Source organism: Triturus cristatus, chromosome 6 (genome assembly GCF_964204655.1).
Source record: "Triturus cristatus chromosome 6, aTriCri1.1, whole genome shotgun sequence".
NCBI lineage: Eukaryota > Metazoa > Chordata > Amphibia > Caudata > Salamandridae > Triturus > Triturus cristatus.
Window position 1 is genome coordinate 790,861,524 of NC_140589.1, and position 19,559 is coordinate 790,881,082.

General features: G+C 44.0%; 1 protein-coding gene across 1 annotated transcript in view; it reads right to left on the reverse strand.

Moving 5' to 3' along the window:
- Nucleotides 1-11,639: 11,639 nt before the first annotated feature.
- LOC146817888 (N-acetylglucosamine transporter UNC93A-like) overlaps nt 11,640-19,559 on the reverse strand; it is a 143,542-nt gene continuing 135,622 nt past the window's right edge. The window contains exon 8 of the mRNA XM_085609261.1: nt 11,640-12,092. Within this exon, the coding sequence (XP_085465387.1) occupies nt 11,860-12,092 (233 nt within the window). The 3' untranslated portion in view covers nt 11,640-11,859. The remainder of the gene's footprint in view (nt 12,093-19,559) is intronic.

The following is a 19,559-nucleotide window of genomic DNA, read 5'->3' on the forward strand; positions in this document are numbered from 1 at the left end:
AAGAGATCAAATATTTCGGTCTGGTGCTTGACAGCTGACCTCGTGTTCAGAAGGAGGGCGGCAGTGGGGAGAGGGGGGGGGACGAACGTATCTGGTTTGGGCGAGGCAATGCCAAGATCTTGGACGTGAGACAATGTTACAGAGTTGAGAGGCCAATCTTTGTTGAGGGAGCACAGTTGTTCAGTAGTATATGTTAAGAAACGCGCATAGTGATGTGCCCTTTGCCCCGGTCGGCCGCGGACGGGCGCAGATGGGCTTGCCTTAGGCGTGCCTTCGGCGCGCTGACGGCGCGCCCGCTGCGCGTACGAGGTATGCACATAATTATAGAGAAAAAAGGGCGTGGCCTCGCGGCCGTGGGCGTGTCCTGTGGGCCAGTGGGGAATGCCGGCGGGTGTATACTCAAGCCTTGACAGCGCTAAGGTCCGCTGCACGAAGAGCTGCCACAGCTGGTATCAAGGGGAATGCTCAGATGGAAGGGAGCAAGTAGGTTAAAAATGACAATACAGTTTCCAATTTTTAAAAAATTCACAAGCTTTTTCTCCCGGCTTTCCGCCTCAGGAGCAAGGTTTCCTCAGGAAGCTAGCATTATGCATGTTTAAAGCCTTTCAAAACACAGTTTGAAACATTTTACACTGCTTTGAAATAAAACCTCCTGAATGTTTCTGAAGTAGACCAATATGCTGCCTTTATGATGTCCTCCAATCGTCCTTCCATCATACAAACTTTACGTTCCATAGAACCCCTGCCAGAATGAGCTGTACATTTTCACATTTCTACACCTGTTTTACATCATCAAAGCCTTGACCCATTTAGCTATAGTTGCATTTGTAAAAGCTTTAAACGGTTTTACATAACATATTAACAACCACTCTACCCAGGCACATCGCTTATCTAACATTCTTGTTCCAAACTCCTTTAAATAACGCACACATTTGGCGAATTTTCAAATCTAGGGTAAAAAATAGACCCTGACATAGTTTTTGTCTGCTTACAAATCTCAAAAACTACTCCATCTGGTGGAAGAAATCTATGAGACACCTTCAATGCTCGAACATCTGAAACTCTCCTGTATGAAATGAGACATAATAATGTCACTAACTTCCTAGTTAACTCCCTTACATCCAAATCTCTGTTACTTGGCCAATACACAAATAACTGTAACACTAGATTCACATCCCACAAAGTCTGATACTTTGCATTAGGTGGTCTCTCCAACCGAATCCCTTTCATCTCTGCAGACCAGAGGACTCCTATCCACAGCAAACCTTGCTGTAATGAATGACCGGCTGCCAAAGCCGATCTGTAGCAATTTACCATCCTGTATGACATCCCTTTCTCAAATAACTCTGATAAGAAGTATTCCACCTCTACATCATCTGCCTCCATGGAATCCAAATCCATTTCCACGCACCAACGTAACCATACTTTCCATGCTCCTCTATATCTCTTCATTGTATCTGGAGCCCATGACTCATTGAGTAAACCTGTGAACACCTGATAACCACCAAACCAGAAGGTTGAGAGAACCCAACTCCACCTAAGAGTGCTCCTTGTTCTCTATGCCTAATAACAGACCTTCCTTTGCATGACATAATCAAGTACAGTTCTTTTATCACCAATTCCATCACTGTTAGAAAGCATGGCTGAGTTTTCCAAAAAGGAGAAACTAGTACCACCTGACTTCTTTGCCTCCTCACCTGTACCAATACTCTCTGAATCATAGAGAATGGGGGAAATGCATAACCTCTCATTCCCCTCCAATCCTGCAAAAAGCATCTAATGCCACTGCTCCCCGATCCGGTCTCCAACTGACATGACTTGGCAAAAAATAAGTCAGCCTGGAAGCAAACATATCTACCTCCAAAGGTCCCCACAACCTCAGAATCCTTTGAAAAATATCCTCTCCTAACTTCCAATTGGGTTAATCCATCCGCTATCACATTTTGGTTTTCAGGAAAATATTCTGCTTTAAAATCTATTTTGTGCTCTAAGCAAAATTCCCACTTTTCCTTTGCTAATTCTAACAATCTCTTTTACCAGCTTCCTCCCAATTTGTTTATATATGATTCTAAAGTCAGATTGTCCATCTTTAATAGCACCAAACTTTTCCTCAAATTTCTCTTGAAACTCTGAAGTGCAAACAAAGCTGCTTGCATTTGCAAAAAAATATATGCTCTTTCTTCTCTACCAGTGCCCAAACTCCAACTGTTTCCTGACAAAAGCAAGAAGCTCCCCAACCTAGATTGCTCGCATTTGTTTCTAAACAAAATCCGTCTTTGTCCCAAATATAGCCCGACCATTCCGTGCTTCCAAATTTTCCTTCCAAAATTCTAATTTCTCTCTCGCATCTTTGCTCAGAGACACCATGTCTCTGTACCACAAACTCTCCGCCAGACCATGAGACTTTAAATGATGAAGGGCCCTGTAGTGTAATGGCCCTCGGAAATACTGCTTGAATTAATAATGACAAAAGGCCAATCACCCTAGGCAGCTCTCTCAATTTCACTTCTTCCTTCCTTGACAACGAGTTCACCTCTTTACTTACCTTCCTCATTTTCTTTTCTGGTAACCATAATTGACTTACTACTGTGTCCAACACAAAACCCACAAACACTATTGTCTGTGTTGGGATCATAACAGATTTGGCTAAATTTATCACAAAATCTAAATACTGAAGCAAACTTATTACCATATCCAGCTCCTTTTTTAACTCGTCTGCATTTTGATTCATTATCAATATATCCTTCAAGTAAATAATCATTCATATCCCCATTTCTCTTAGAAAATCTACAGCTGGCCTTAGCACCTTTGTGAAACACCAAGGAGCTGCTGACAGCCCGAACAGGAGACTTTAGAACTGATACAACTTTCCCTTCCATCTGAACTGCAAATACCCTTGACTCTCCCTCGCTATTGGAATCGTGAAATGCAATTTCACCATCCAATCCAAATCCTGAAATAAATCCCACAGCAAATGAATTGCTTCCATTTTGAAATGTCGATACGCCACGTAGTGATTCAAATTTCTTAAATGTATCACTGGCCTCCATCCATTGTCCTTCTTTCCCACAAGGAATATAGTGTTTACACATTTATTTTACTCCTTTCCTACCTTTACTACAGCATTCTTCTCTTAACATTTGCAACACCTCCTCTTGAACAATATTCTCCAGATCTCTCTGGAACACCAACTCACTTGGCTCTCTCGACTGGCATGGTTCCGAATTCTATTTGATAACCTTCTATTGTTTGTAACACCCATGTATTCTTTATTATTGACTTCCATTGCTCCTTGAAATATCTCAACCTTCCTCCCACACTTGTTGGGATTGAAAACAGAAACAGTCCTCATACTCACCTTGTCCTTGACTGAGATTTTTTTCCCCTTTCTCTGTTAACTACAGTCTCATCCTCTGCCCCTCTGGGAGTAAAATTAAGATCCTCCATGGTTTCTCTTGTAAGATCCATACTCTTAGTATTTTGAATTTTGATAATGGGCTCTAAAATTTGTGTGGCTGGAAGAGTGCCTTCTCCTACCAGTCCTGCCAAAAGCTGCCTGCGAATACCCTGCACATCAAGTATTGTGCATTATCCAGACTGGTGAATGTTTTTACGTATTTGGTTAGGGACTACACCATCCCATCCCCAAATAATAAACCTTTTGCATCTTCACTCAACTCTTTTCTAGCCAACTCACTTTAGATGAATACACGTAAGCAGTGTCTTAAGCCTCTCTGTCAAAAGGCCTGCAATTGCGCTGCCTAAAAAGCAAACCTCACACTGACACCACACTCTTACCACACTGTGATCCAAATGAGTATCCTTTAAAAAGCTTCCTTCACAGCATCAAACATTTTTGCTAAGGGGCCCAGGATGTCCAACACCTTGTCTTGGCATAATTGTAGTGATTGTTCTAGCCCCTTTCTGGGATTTCTTCCCATTTAGAACATATAAGTAATTAACTTGAGGTCCACATGTGATATTAACATCACCTTTTCATCTATTATGGGTCTGGAACACTCTGCCCACAAAATATTTCTGTCTCCCTTTTCCAAGGATTTACTTAATCTGGCCTCAATGTATTCTGAAACATGATCTAAAGGCAACCAGTCCTTGACCCTGGGATGTCTAACTTCCCTTGGGTCAAACAATTTTTCCCCAAATGGATCAACCACCATTGTCATATCTTTAATCCTATTCTTACTGTTTATCTCACTCTCCTCGTCCAATCCATCATTATATTTAGGCTTTCCTGTTTTCAGTTCCTATTTTTGTTAAATTCTGGTGGTTTTTTTCCAGTGTTTTCAATACCTTAAAAATACAGTGGTTATCAGTGGTTACACATTTTCTAATCTAAAATATACTCATCTAGATCTTCATTTGATTTTTCTCCCAGCATCCCCAACTCCTCTTTGGGATTAATTACTCTCTTAGTGTAAAACTGACGCTTCTGTGTGCCGCTTCGGACACATGTTCTATGTGAGCCACTTTGTGCTCTTTTGTCACTGGGTGAACCATCCATATGTCTCTTTTTTCTAAGGCACTTTCCACCAGGACCTCTATTTAGGTCCTCATCATCTGATACGGAGAAATATTCCTCCTCATCCACATTTCGCCTATCTCTTTTGACCAAAACCTGTCTAACAGTCTCCTGTATGGCTGCCTGTACCTCCTTACTCACAATTCTCCTTATTGCCTCCTCCTGATTGGAGCCCTCATTCAGATTTTCAGTCATAATGACATTTGTCTTCAACTTACAGTTATGAAATGTCTTTTTCTTTCTTTTGACTATATATTACAATCTCCTCCGTGTATTTTCAATTAATTCCACATTTTCACACTTTTTTAAACAAACTCTCTCTCATCAAAACAATGCACTCTCTGTTTGTTCCTGGCAACAAACGCTCCGAACAGGCAGTATGTTGCCATAGAAACAGCTTTGCATGCCAATTTCTTCTAGAAATAGGCCGTGATGCCAACAAATGCCCAACTTCCTTCAGAAAATGGCCTACACGCCATCAACATAGCCGAGTGTCAATAATTAAAGTCGCCCAACGCTCTGACACATTGTTAAATCACGGAGCTTGCGCATGCAATCACAGCCTCATGCACCCGGAGAACAGTCAGACGCGCGAGAGTAGGGAAGCGCAAGCTGGGGGTGAGAAAGGAAAAACGAAGTGGTGAGGAGAATAACGAAGTGGTGAGGAGAAAAACGAAGTGGAGAGGAGAAAAGCGAAGTGGAGAGGAGAAAAGCGAAGTGGAGAGGAGAAAAACGAAGTGGAGAGGAGAAAAACGAAGTCAGAGCTGAAGTAAAAAAAAAATATTTTAAAAAAGTTGCTTTGTGGTGGAAAACGGACTGGAATCGACGGGGAGGAGCAGGAGAGGCATGGAGGACGATGAACAAGTGAGGACAGCATTGGAGCTATCAAAGAAGGCAAGGAGAGAAGACCTGCTGTCAGCTGAGGCGAGGGCTGCGTCTGCGCCCAAGGGAAGGACAATGAGGCGTCGTGCTGCAAGCGGAGTGCAGAGGGCAATAGCGGCCTGCTTGCCTCAGCAGGCTCGGAGGACATGGAGAGCCACGCGCCTCAGGAGCGGAGGTGCACATGGCAGTGAGGACAGAGGTATGGCAAAACGCCTTGCACTGCGCCCGGTGATAGCAATGCCTCTGGGTTTTAAATGGCACCATAGTAAGGCAGGAGGTTAGCATGGAGGGGGCCCCAATGGCAATTTTTAGGGGGCTCATTTCAAGAAGAAGTAGAGTGAGGGGCAGGAGGGCTTGGGGGAGGGGGGCTGCACCATGCCTCCTCAGCTGGGAGCAGCAACGTAGCGTTGCGAAGGGGGGAACAGAGGATCAGCAGTTTAGTGATGTGACAGAACCTCTGGGTATGATTTTGCACACTAGGGGGGAACAAGGTTTTCCGTAGGTGGATTATTCTTCAGACACAGAGAGTGACAGGGACCAAGAAGAGGTGGTGGGCATTTTGCGGCCTGAGCAGAAAAGGAATAAGCAAGGGCCTGGTGGGGGTATGGGTAGCAAGGGAAAAAGGTTACAGCAAGTGAGGGGTGAAGGTTGTGGTATAGGGGAAGGCGGTGTGGATTCTGTGGCGCAAGTGGTAGAGACAGGCGGTGGGTCCAGTGAAGAACAAGATGTTTGGGTATATGGCGTAGATCAGCTGGGTGGGAGTTTGTGGCAGGGTGATAATGGGCTCTATCATAGTTTAGAGCCTGACATGGAGGACAGTATATTTCCGGAGCCTAGGTTACCACCAGGTCAAATAGCGCAAGGGGAGTTAGCAGAGATAGGGTGAGATGAAGGGCGGTGGGTGTGGGTGCCACACTCTGGGCAAAGAGGCGAGGCGCAAGAGAGGGAGGCTGCTAGAAAATCACCTTTTACGAGAGTACCAGTTGCGGAGCAGCCTACAGGCGGGAAGAGCGCCCGGAGGTCGGAAGCTGTTTCTGGGCGGACTGTAGCCCAAAGCGAGCAGCGGTCTCGACAAGCGTCACAGGTAGCGGTGGTTAACGATTTAGCACCTCAGCAAGAGAGGTTCAGTGTGGATTTTTCACAAAGACGCAGAGCTCAAGTGCCGAGTTGTGTTCAAGATTGGCGCTGTTTTGATGGGGGGGATAGGTGATGGAGCCCTGCCTAGCAGTAGTAGACAAAATGTGGGGTATGGAGAAGAGGGTGGAGATGAAGAGGTGATTTGGAATGAAGTTAGAGAGGAAGACAATACAGTCATGCAGCAAATTGGAACAAAAAAAGGAGTAAGGGAGGGAGGGAAGGGGTCAACTGCCTCTGTTTATACCTTACAGAAGTCACGTGCGGACCTGCCAGTTGAAGAGTCTCAAAAGAAAAGATGTAGAGCGAGTGTGCCAGTGGGCATGAGGGACAGAGCAGAACATCTTCCAAGAGGTACGAGGTACGACACCATGGTGGGAGGTGTGGGCTCCTTCGGTTACACATTTAGACTTACCACAGGTGAGGGATATACACAGCGGCTCGAGTCAGCCAAAGGTATTGCCGGGTAAGGTTGGGGGGGAAGAGGCTGCAGTCGGCGTACAAAGCAAAGACAAATTAGGGAGTATGACGGTGCAGAGGATGGAGGGGGACGTGACGCAGCCAGTGGGTAAGGTAGCTAAACAATTACCTTACATGGGTTTAGCGATGCCCCTGGGCACACATTTATCTTTAAAGACAAAACAGAAAATTTGGGACCATGAGTTTGTAGACATTTTTAAATTACTACACAGGGAGGTCCAGGCAAAAGAAGGTTCTAAGGAAGAGGAGTGGGAACTGGCAAGGCGGCCAAGGGTTCTACGAAATGTGGAAAAATTGGACGTCTGCCTTTCTCAATTTTGCCAGCATATATACGGAGAAATACCCTGAGAGAGCCGTGTCCATTTTTAAATATATGGATATAGTACGAAAAGCTCAGCTGCAGTTTGGGGGTTATTGCTGGCTCAATTATGATGAGGAATTTAGGGCCAGGATGAGCATTGCAGTTAATAAACCATGGGGTGAGGTAGATGCAGAATTGTGGCTCCAATGGATGGCTTCTGCTCACCCTTTGGCGACTAGTCATACTGCCAGCGGTCTGCCGGTTACATATAGGCCCTTTCTATCACGTCCCGCTCTATCAGGGGCGGGTGTCACAGGGCGGGGGCAGGCGGCTGGGATTGGAGCCTGCTGGAATTTTAATAGGGGATTATGCACCAGGCAGGCGTGTCGCTTTCGACACGAATGTTCACAATGTGGGGGGGCGACATGCAATTACCCAGTGCTTCACCACATTTAATGCAGCTGGTGGGCAGAGAGGGCCCGAGCAGTGATGGGGGCCAGGGGTAGAGGGGCACCATTACAATTTATGCCAAAAGGCGGCTACGCCAATTAATCTGGAGACGATGATACCATGGCTAGAAGCATATCATGATAAGACAGCGGCTAGTACATTGTTTTGGGGTTTATTGGAGGGTTTCAAGATTAGTTATCAAGGGCTCAGAGAAGGTCAGTGGGCAGATAATTTGAAATCCGCAATGGATTTCCCTCACATAGTTCGAGCTAAACTGTCGGAAGAAGTGTCATTGGGCAGAGTAGCCGGCCCGTTCGAGATGTGTCCCTTGCCGAATTTGATCATTTCGCCTATTGGGGTCATCCCTAAAAAGGCAGCTGGGGAATTTCGAATGATTCAGCACCTGTCTTGGCCAGAAGGCTATTCTATTAACGATTTTATTGCCCCAGCAGACACCGCAGTGCCTTACACGTCAGTTGACGCAGCCCTGAAGCAGGTGAATTTATTAGGTAAAGGTGCGCAGCTTGCTAAATGTGATATTAAGTCGGCATTTAGGCTCCTCCCGATTCATCCAACCGATTTTGAATTGTTGGGAATGTATTTTGAGGGGCACTATTATGTTGACAAAGTGTTACCTATGGGGTGTGCGGTGTCTTGCGCCCTCTTTGAGCGATTTAGCACCTTCTTGCATTGTTTTTTTTCGCAGAGTTACCAGCAAGGAGCTTCCTGTCACTATTACTCTTCATGGGTCAGGCAGGTTCTAGGCAGTGCCACGCAGCCTTGGATGTTTTTTGTAAATTGATGAAGGAACTGGGAGTGCCATTGGCGCCGGAAAAAACAGTAGGGCCACAGACCTGTTTAACATTTCTTGGCATTGAAATAGACACGGTAGCACAAATAGCCAGGCTGCCAGCAGGGAAAGTACGTGAAATTCGAGAATGTGTGGAGGAAACATTGGGAAAAACGAAACTGGAGCTTAGGCAGGTACAGCCCCTACTGGGCTATTTGACGTTCACTTGCAGAGTAGTAAGGGCAGGTAGGACGTTTTGTCGGGCCTTAGGCATGGCACTGTTGGGAGCCCGGCGGCCACATCATAGAGTCCGCATATCCAAAATGGTGAAGGAAGATTTGAGAATATGGTTGGTTTTCTTGGAGGATTTCCATGGAGTGCCTTTACAATTCATTGAAGAACGTTTTATCTGGCAAGTACAGATATATTCAGACGCGGCTGGTTCCAAAGGTTTTGGTATCTTTTGGGACGGTCGGTGGTGTTCGGAGCAGTGGCCAGCGCATTGGATGACACAAGGGCGCAGCATTGCCTTTTTAGAACTTTTTCCGGTTTTAGTAGCGCTGGTCACATGGGGCAAAGAGCTTCAAAATAGATCTGCGTTGTTCAATATTGATAATATGTCTGTGGTGAATCTACTCAATCACCAAAAAGCCAAAGATGTGAGAGTGTTACGCTTGTTACGGGAGTTTATGTTGGTGAGTTTACAATGGAATATTATGTTCAGAGCCAAACACATACCAGGGGTAAATAACTGCATTGCTGACGCCCTTTCACGTTTTAATTGGCAGCTTTTTCGCGAACTGGCACCAGGGGCGGACAACAGCAAAACCCTTCTGTCAGACAACATCTGGGCGTTGGGGAAGTGACAATATAAAGGCTCGTGGAAAACTCAGTAGCGGACTCCACAAGGAAATCTTACAGACAAGCGTGGTTACAATTTATGAGTTATGTACAATGTAACAGCGAAGGGTGGAAGAAGCAACAGTTCACTTACATTATCTTACATTTTGTTCTATGGCTGGCAAAGCAAGGGTTGTCATCCAATACCATAGCGGGTAAACTGGCTGGGGTATCCTTTTATGGACAGTAACACTGGGGCTTTGACCCTGTTGACGGCATTCTTGTGCGAAGAATGTTGAAAGGTTTGAGCAAAAGGAGGGTAACAAGGCAGCTGCCTAGAGCCCCCATTTCTTTTCAGCTGCTGCAGAGACTGGTGCAACAGTTACCACATTGTTGTTATAGCGCTCATGAGACAGCATTGTTCAGGCTGGCAATGATTTGGCTCTTTTTTGGAGCGTTTCGAGTGTCAGAGATATTGGGGGTTAGAGGGACAGGAGGCATACGTTATGACAAAGTGATTTGTGAACAGCAGAGGCTTCGGATTTGGTTGCGAAGTTCAAAAACTGACCAATTGGGGAGGGGTGTTTGGGTTTTTCTGAATAAAAGTGGCCTGGTGGAATGTTGCCCAGTTTTAGAGTGGGAGGGATTTCAGGACAAATCCATTACCACCACAGCAGCTTATATTTTCGTGCATAAATCAGGCCACCACGTTACCAGTACACAGCTGTTGGGGGTGCTGAGGAAGGTTTTGTTGTTAGTGGGAGAATCACCTTCAGAGTATGCGACTCATTCATTCAGAATAGGAGCAGCGACGGATGCTGCGAAGTTGGGGTTAGGGTGGGATGCCATTCAGAGAATAGGCAGGTGGAAATCCAGGTGTTGTATACGATATGTACGCAAATAGATTTAGTAAATGTTGGTAAGCTGTGCTAATTCTTTTTATTTTATATTAGGTGATATCTGCACCTTGTCCGGGAAATGTCACGTATGGATCATCAGACATTCGTTTGTCAAATGGGCAGGCCTCTTCGCTGAAAGACAGATTTATGGTCGCAGCCTCGGCCTCCCAAGTGCAGGACATGAGTTGCTTTGGCAAGGAAAAGGTGGCATGAAATGGGAGGAACTGTTCCCAACTCTCAGAAGATTGATGTATGATAGACGGCCGCCAAACTTGCTGTTGATACATTTAGGAGAGAACGATCTAGTATCGCTTTCAGGCCTTACGCTGTTAAAAAACATGAAATTAGATCTAGCGGTGATCAAGGACAACTGGTTGGGAATGACAGTTGAATGGACTGAATTTGTTTATCGGCAGCATTGGAGGCAAGCAAGAGACCAAGTGGCAATGGAAAGAGCACGCAAAAAGCTGAATAAGGAAAGGAAAAACTATTGTGCAGGAATGGGCATAAGGTATCTGTCACATGGAAACATCACTAGTAAAGAGGGACAGTTATTCAGAACGGATGGGGTTCATTTGTCAGATTTGGGCCTGGAAATCAGGGATTGTTTGTCAATGGAATTGGCTGTCGACCTTTGGTGCAACCGCAAAGATTGCTGAAGGGAGGTTACGGCTGTGATGGTTGGCGGGGACAGGAAAACGTTTCAGTTTTCCTGGGTGGCAAGGTTTGGGGTGGGTGAGGCAGGAGCGGTCTTACCCGGCATCCCAGGAAGACGGATAGGAAAAGGGGAAGAAAAGAATGACAAGGTAAAGATAACACAGAGAAGTTTGAAGGTTGGTTTAAAGTTTTAAAATGGGGAAATGTGATTTTAGAAATGGTTTTGGCTCAGTATTCTAAATTATAAAGTGAAATAATAAAATTGCAGAGTTATTTGAGAGTTTACCTGTTCTAAATAAAGTGGCCTTTCTACTATACAAAGATGCGTGAGGGTCAGTTTGTTTTGGGCGAACACTTATTACCACACTCACACGCGAAGAAACCAATGCGAAAATTAATAAATCGTTTAGTACTTCAAATAACATCAACTTGCATAGCAATTAATCTTGTTTAACACACAAATAAAGATATTTCTTCAAAGAAAAATTCTCCAATAAAGACAATCTTCTTCCCAAAAGATACCCATAAATTGGGTAAAGTTAACCTCATACAGACATCAAACTTATAGGATATAATCAACCACTAAAAGACTCTAAGCAAAGTTCAATATACTTATCTGCTCAGAAGCATGAAACAAAAGAGGAAGTAGATGGAGGATATGGAGTATTTATGTGACAGAGAGTTCTAAATTACATTGTGATGTTTTGGAGGCTTTTAGGTTGCTGTTCAGAAGGAGAGACAACAAGATTTATGCATAATGCTAGCCTCCTGTACTGCCATAAAATCTATTTCTGAACAGCTTTTTTAGTTTTTTTTGTTGTCCATTTATTCATCCCTGCTTGTATAGGTATGTAGGGATGCTTGTTTTTTTGATAACCAGGAGACTTTATTTTTCTTGCATCTCTGTAGCTGTTACAGGTTGCTTCCTGCATTCGATGTATTCAACAATTCCATAGAGGGCCATTCCAAGCACCAGAAATGACAGTACGATGTAAAGCTTCACATAGACACACAGGGTTGCGCTGTATCCAAAGGAAATGGCGAATCCTAATGAATCCCAGAGACGATAGTTAGAAAAGGCAGCCTCCTTATGCTCATCAAATAAAACCCCATACAGAGCTGTGGAAATATGACAAAAAATGAACAAAGTTAAAAGGATCCCTCCAGAAAAGGCATTGCTAAAAAATTGGTGAATACATCTTATATGTGAAATAGGGAATTTTGACTACAGTCTTAGAGCTAATAATATCAATGGAGCACACATAAATCTAAAGCTCCAAACATGTTGTATACTGACTCTTCACTCATGCATCTAATATCCTGTAGTGTGTTTATATGCATAAAGGCTTGCTAATACATTTTAAATGTTTTAAATAGTGATTTCTTTCAATAATTAATAACAAGTACAAATTACAATTTTTATAATCAGTTTGCCCTGCTTAGCAATGATATATGGGTAGTTTGTGGCACGATACAGTATATATTGAAATATTTATATTTTTATTATGTAATCTTCACTAGGCTTGTGGATTCGTTATGCTTTGCTACTGCTTTTGAAATAGGTTAGGAATAGAATGCTTTGACAGGAGTACTAGGGCACATTTCTATTTAGAAGAGTTATAAGTGAACATAAACTCAAAGGACGTAGTCATGGAAACTCATTGGATCTGTCTAAGGAGAGAGAAAGGAGTGACATGAGTTTGCCAGACGCACTGCTCCATTCAGTAGATACATTTAATCTTCAGCCTTGTGTGTGTTAGTGAAAAAATTGATGGCGATTACTGAGCACTATATTGGCACTGGACAGCTGCATGCCTGAAACAGAAGGTGTTTCAGTAACTGGCTGAAATCTTTAACAAGCTGAAACCTGGACCAAGACAACCTTCCAAAATTGCTTGAATGACTAAAATGCATCTTATGCCCAGAGCAGACTGCAGAATGTTATGTTATGCTATGTTATGAATGAATATTTTATTGTATGATTACTTGAAACCATCACACATGTAAAAGCAGTGTAAAATAAGACCATAGCCAATATAAAAACATATTTGAGATAAATTAATTTATTATAAAAATGATTAGTTCATGACCTGGTGGATAAAAGAATAAAAGCTTTTCAGAGCAGCAACACAGGGTATTTCAAAGCACAAACCTTCTCAAGTGCAGGGGTCAAAGTGTTCCAGTGCCCTAGGTCTGATGTAGAGGTGGCAGAGTCAATTGTGCACTTGACTGCTCTGTGCTCCAGGGCAGGGCGAAAACCGGCCATTGGACAGGGGCCTCTGACGGCTTGCCCTTCAAAAGCGGTTGGGCTTGGGATTTACATTTTCCAAGTTTGGAATGTTTCCAGGGAGGATAAGAGTTTTTGAGCCTCTACTGAGCCTCTGTTACCCAGTGTGTGCCCTGCTGTAGAAGAATAGGCCTCAGGAGTGTGTGACAGGCGATTTGCAGTGCCGAGCAACAAAGTATTATGTGAGCCAGCAATTCCCTTCTGTAGTTGCACAGTCTGCAATGTGTGATATTTTCAAGTGATTTCCAGGCCAGGCTCAGTTCCCTGATTTGAAGTGGTACATGTCTTGCCCAAAAAATGTTTTTTAAACCACATTTTCCCAATGCCTGGTAAAGATGTGGTTTGCTTGACTGGTTTATTTGGGGTGTCATTAGGGAAGTGTGTAGGTCTCTCACATGTAGCATTTTGGCATCCATTTCCCCTGAGCAGAGTGCAGTTGTTTTTTTATGGCCAATTAGATGGGTGTGTAATCAGCGGTGTCTGGGGCCCAGTTCTTCACTGGAATGCTTAGGGTATCCAGTGCCGCTTCAAGGTTAGAGGACCAGGGATTGTTCTTGCTTTCAAAGAGTGACTTGATTACTGCCTTCATCGTACAGGTGCAGCAGGTATCTGATAAAAATATTTGGCCATGGCGGCCATGCACCTGAGTTTTTGATTAAGGAGGCCAAATTCAAGTCTAATCAAAGTGTGTCTTGTGTAAGGTGGCAGTTGAAACACTTTCTTGTACCCAGTGCATTGGAGTTTATCGCCAGCATACATGGGAAGGCTTGTTGCGTGTAGTTTACCGATGGCAGGAGTTTAGCCCTGAGCACCATCCTAATGGCCATGGTCGTTGGACTGTCAGGGGGTTGTTTAATTTGCAGAGGGCGTGTGTGACTATCTTTCCTTTGGCCTTCATGTTTTGTAGATGCATGGTTGGTTTGCCCGTTTCGCTCAACAGAACCCCAAGATAGTTGTAGTTTTGTACGCAGTTGAGCCCCTGTGACCCCAGCCTCCATTTCATGAGCCTTTTTTTCAGGTAGCGCCCCAAAATCACAATTTTATTTTTGCTAGCATTGGCCACGAGTTTGTTTATAAGCATTCAGGGCTTTCAGGGCCTTCTGTAGCCCCACTTTTGTATCATCTAAAAGGACGAGGTCTTCTGCATATTGCATGAAGTGAATTTTCCTGACTCCAATCCTCAGGGTAGCTAGGTTGGCCTGGGATATTGTCGGGTCCAAATCAGCTGTATATAGGTTAAATAAGATTGGGGAGAGTACGCACCCCTGTTTTAACCCCTGGTTGGTGGTAACTTTTGCTGTTGCTGTATCGCCCGAGAGCTTAACTCTCACCCATGTACTGGTATAGAGTGACATGATGACCCGCAGTAATTTGGGACAGATGTTCCACCTTTCTAATTTCTGCCAGAGGATGTGCTGGACCACGCCATCATAGTCTGAGGAGTAGTCAATGAAATAAGTGAAAACGGATAGAGTATTAAGTAATGTGGCTAGGTTAGGCCCAGGAAGAAACCCTGCCATCTTTACATACACACGTTTCTTAAGTTTCCTTCTTTTCTACACAATGACTTTTGACACACTTTTGCTTGCATGACAGTGCAGGACTAGTTTCTCTGAAACCACGGTGCTTACAGTTCCACTTCATAAGTACCCTATCATGACATCTTGAACATTTAGTACAAGGCCTGAACACAATTGTGCAAATGTTTTTGTTTGTTATTCATCCATGAGGAGACATGGCTATCACAAGAGAATAAACAAATGTCAGCCTGGCTGAAGCCTCGACACAGAAGCATGGATGATGTTATAAATAAACACACATTTCGTGCTCAAATCAGAGGAGCACTCTGCTGTCATTGCGAGGTTATTGAGTTGAAGTCGCAGCCCAGCTGATTCCTTGTTTACCCTCAGCGAGGAGGGAAGTCCAACTTGTGACCAAGACGGGGACCTGCACACACTTACCTACAGGTAATGGGGAGTTAGATCATCCAGCAGGGGATTCTTGGCAGAACACCAACACGAGACAACTAGGTTAGGGAGCGCATGGTAGGAGTACACTATGTTCAGCACTTATATGCCAGCATACATACACTGTTTTAGCACAGTGGTAGAATCGTTCATCTTTTTCACTGTTCTTATATTGTTAATCACTTTTATCTGCTTCTGTCTATTAATCATTGCAGTGCATATATTTTATACAAGAATCACAATAGTTTAATAGATATTGAAACGCCTCTTTGTGTATTTCTTGTGTATCCTCCTCAGCACGCACGAGTGACTGAGCCAAAAGGTTCTAGATCTGTTACCACGATTTCCTGGGGAGTCAGGGTTGTCATGTTCTGAGGTTGCTCAAACCATATGTTACCTCATTAGGTTTAGGGGTACTTATTGTGACACTGTGATCTAGTAGGACTATAGGCCTACATATCCTGAGGGGGTGCATGGAATCAGTCTGACACCATCCCAATTTTTATGTTGTCGAACAAACGAACAGTTCCTACTAAGAAAGTGGAAACCGTATGACAGTTATGATTGACAGCCTGATGGGCAAGATAAGAGATGGTGATGATGTTGTCCATTGTACATCCTCCCGCTCGAACTCCTGTTTGGTAAAAGGGCAGCAAGCCCTCAGCGCAGGCCCAGTTGGCTATCTTCTGAAGAAGTATACTAGTACCGGCTTCCCCTCAATGTCCAGCACCAATAGAAGCCTGTCATTTTTGAGGTTGGTCCATGAGTCAATTGTGGTTTGATTGTTGAAAGGGACGGGGGGTAATTGATCCACGGTTTGTGCTTTTTTGCTGAGCTCTGTACTGATTCTAAAATATAGGACCGTAAGAAAGTGTTGAACTTCAAAGTTGTCTCACTGCATGTCCTGGTGTTTGTTCCATCTTCTCCCAGGTAATGCATGTTGAAGTCCCCCACCAGGATCATTTCCATGCCAGTGTGAATGCCTTTTAGTGATTCTGGATGCCTAATCGAGATTTCTATGTTTTCCAGCCCTCTGCCTCCGTGAGCTTTAAAGTAGACGTTAATGATTAGTGTTGGCTGTGATCTTCTGGAGCCACAGAGACCTTTTATAATGCCTGCTTGAAGTATTTCTGATTTGCTGTTTATTTCATAGAAGGACCGATGTACTGAGTGCTTAATGTGGATTGATGCCCCTCCTGAGGGTCTCCCAAACAAGTGGATCTTTTGGCTGGCTTATGATGTTCAGCATACCTGGGTAGCAATTCGGGTGTTAATGCCCATGTCTTTTGGAGACAGATGATGTCTGTTTGTTACAGAAATGCTAATACATCATCTCTCTGTATGATCTTAGTGATTCCTGCCACTTTCCAGGTCACTATGTTAAGACCTTGGCATGCCTTGTGCTAGGAGTATCTCAGATTCCCTAAGGATAGGCTGGGGCGACCCAGTTCAAGTTTGCGACGCCGGTTATGTGATCTGGAGTGATACTCTGAGTGGAGATGACTCTTCAGCATACTTCTGAGCCTTCTGGCCGATACTGAATGTTGAGGTTCATATAAGCTAGGTCGCTTTCGGCCCTCCTTGTTTCCTTTAGTAATCCCTTTCTTTGGGCTGTATGTGGAGGGTTGACTTAGAATGTATGGAAATGTTTCTCTCTCCATCGTCTGTACTAAGATCCTGCATTCCATGAACCGGCCTTTCTTGTCAATCACTTTTTAATGTGCTAGCATCTCACCATGTTATTATTGTTGATTCTCTCAAATTTGTCTTACCCTATGACATCAAACTGTATCCTTGCTATGTCTTCACTTTTGATGATGAATGACAATAAGGGGATGTGCTGCACAAGTTTTTGTATGTTTGATCTGTTGAGAGTGTCCGATTTGCCTCTGGATTTGTACTGCGGAGTGAATATCATTTTGTGAGGATCGGCCCATTCCAATGTGCTGTATCTGGCTGTTGTATAGGAATGAAGGTGGTCCCCTGGTTGGGGCAATTGTGTCACTGGGCAGCTCGGTATGTCGCTGGCGGGTCCTACCAGGGGTGGGGGCTCCTCTTATATCATGAAGTTAATTCCAGTGTTGCTTGTTCTGTGTCCCATGGGTCTGGTACGGGTCTGTCTTCCTTCAATCTGTTGTGTATGGCAAGTATGGCAGGCCTCATAGCTTCTACAGTCCAGTCATATATCCCCCTTGTTTTCTTTATTGCTTATTGAGACCTTTTTTTCTCTGTGTGCTCTTTGTACTGTATCCCTGCTTAGAATGGATGTTGTGGGGTGTGTGATGGTTGGTTTCATGCCATGTAATGCTCCCGTGTCTTGGAGTACTCTGACCAGATGAGGGGTTACCTGCCTTGAATGGCAAGTCTGTTCTTCTTGCCATTGTCCTACGAGTTGCTCGGTCTGCCTGTATGCAGCCGGCATGTCCATGTTGGTTATCGGTTTATTGCTGTCACTGGGCGAGCTGTGCATGACCTACGCATATGTAGGCTTATTTGTAATCGTGAGGTTTGCGTTAGTCCCATTAATCTGGGCCGAATGTTATGACCCGATTTGAAAACTTGGATATAAGGGTTTTGTTGAGGCTCTGGCAGCCGTCCATTCTTCTTTTCTTACTGCCAGGGCCGGATTGACTACCGGGCGTTTTGGAATGTTGCTGAGCTGGGGGCTGATTTCGTTGATGGGGATCTGCGTGTACTGAACGAAATTCGTTTTGCTTTAATTATTTCGAAGTACACGCAGGTCTCCATGACCGAAATCAGCCCCCACCGCAGTGAAATCAGCCCCCTGCTCGGCAGAATTCCAAAACGCCCGGTAGTCAGTCCGGCCCTGCTTACTGCAGCTTCGTTGCGGGCTTTAAGGGCATCTGTTTTCATTAGCTGTGATTTCATTTGTTTCTGGCATTTCTTTAAGTGTTTCTTTGCTCTCTGGGTTAACAATGAAGTTGTGAAAGGCTCAGTCCCATCCTCTGCACTTGTAGAACCTGCATTATTTACCATAGGCTTTTCTTTCAGTGTGTTACTAGAGTTGAGTTCCTCGCTTAGATCCGGTTGTTCTCCTCGGTCTCTGCTCGCTCTGGATTTTCAGATTCTGGCTGTGTGTCCATCAGTGAGGACCGTGTATTGAACACATGAGACCCCCCTTCGATTGCCCCCTGTATGCCACAAACAAAGCATGTGTAGTTTATGGTTTTCAATTCGGTGACCTGTGTAGCGAAGACGGATGATAGCGTGGATAGCTATGCTATGTTACATTATGTTATGTTATGTTATGCAGCTTTTCTAAAGAGCCCGTACATGCAGGCAGGTCTTGTGGCACTAAGACTCTCGTTATAGATCGTTTGAGAACACTGATGAGGTATTCCAGCACTTAAGAATAGAGAGTTAAATGAGTATTGGTAATTTCAATGTGTAGGAATATAATGGTAATCTAAGATAAACCTTGATTAACATCTGGTAAATGAGGAATTTTGTGAGAATCTGGGTTTGTCGCCCAATTTGTAGTGGTAATCACCCATTTAGGCCCTTTCCCCATCCAGACATTTTCACCAGGTTTCTAATGGTGAAATGTTCGAGGTGAAGAAGACCTGCAAACCACATTAATTGTTATTTCTGATTCAGCAAGTCACAACCTGGAACTGCAAGCCACTCAGAATGATGGTTTAAGAGGGGAAACTAGACCAGAAGAAATTAGAGAAAGCTAGGAAAAAAAGCTCACTTTCAGAACACCTTTCAGTGGGTTGGGGTGAGGATTTTATAGGGTAAGCGTAAGGTCAAGTGTCAGAAGAAAGTGCAAATGGCTTTTTGACACTGGTAATGGTAAATGACAAAGAGGTATGGACTGTATAGTCTAAGCAAGAAGCAAGGCATTGCTCAGTTAAACTTTTTTCAGCATTAAGGCACAGTTCCTAATCGAACATTATGGCAAGAAAAGATACCTTAAAACAGATTTTGGCATTCAATCGGAGACAATGGGCCCGATTCACAGAACTAACTTAAGGCAAAATCCTAAACTTACCACCATTTTGGAATTCACAGAAGGCACTTACTCATTTTGGTATTCACAGAAGGCACTTACTCATCAATGAGTAAGTGCCTTCTGTGAATACCAAAATGGTAGTAAGTTTAGGATTTTGTCTTAAGTTTGTTCTGTGAATCGGGCCCATTGTTAGGTGTAAAAAATTGAAGAGGCACTGTAAAATGTGGGTGGATTGGATAAGGTCCTACCAGCAGCATTCTCTTCTTGAATCCTTGTAGGCATATACAAAGGCCTTTCGCAATACTCAAATGCAGAGGGATGAAGTATTCCTGCCCTGATCCTTTTCTGCAGTGATA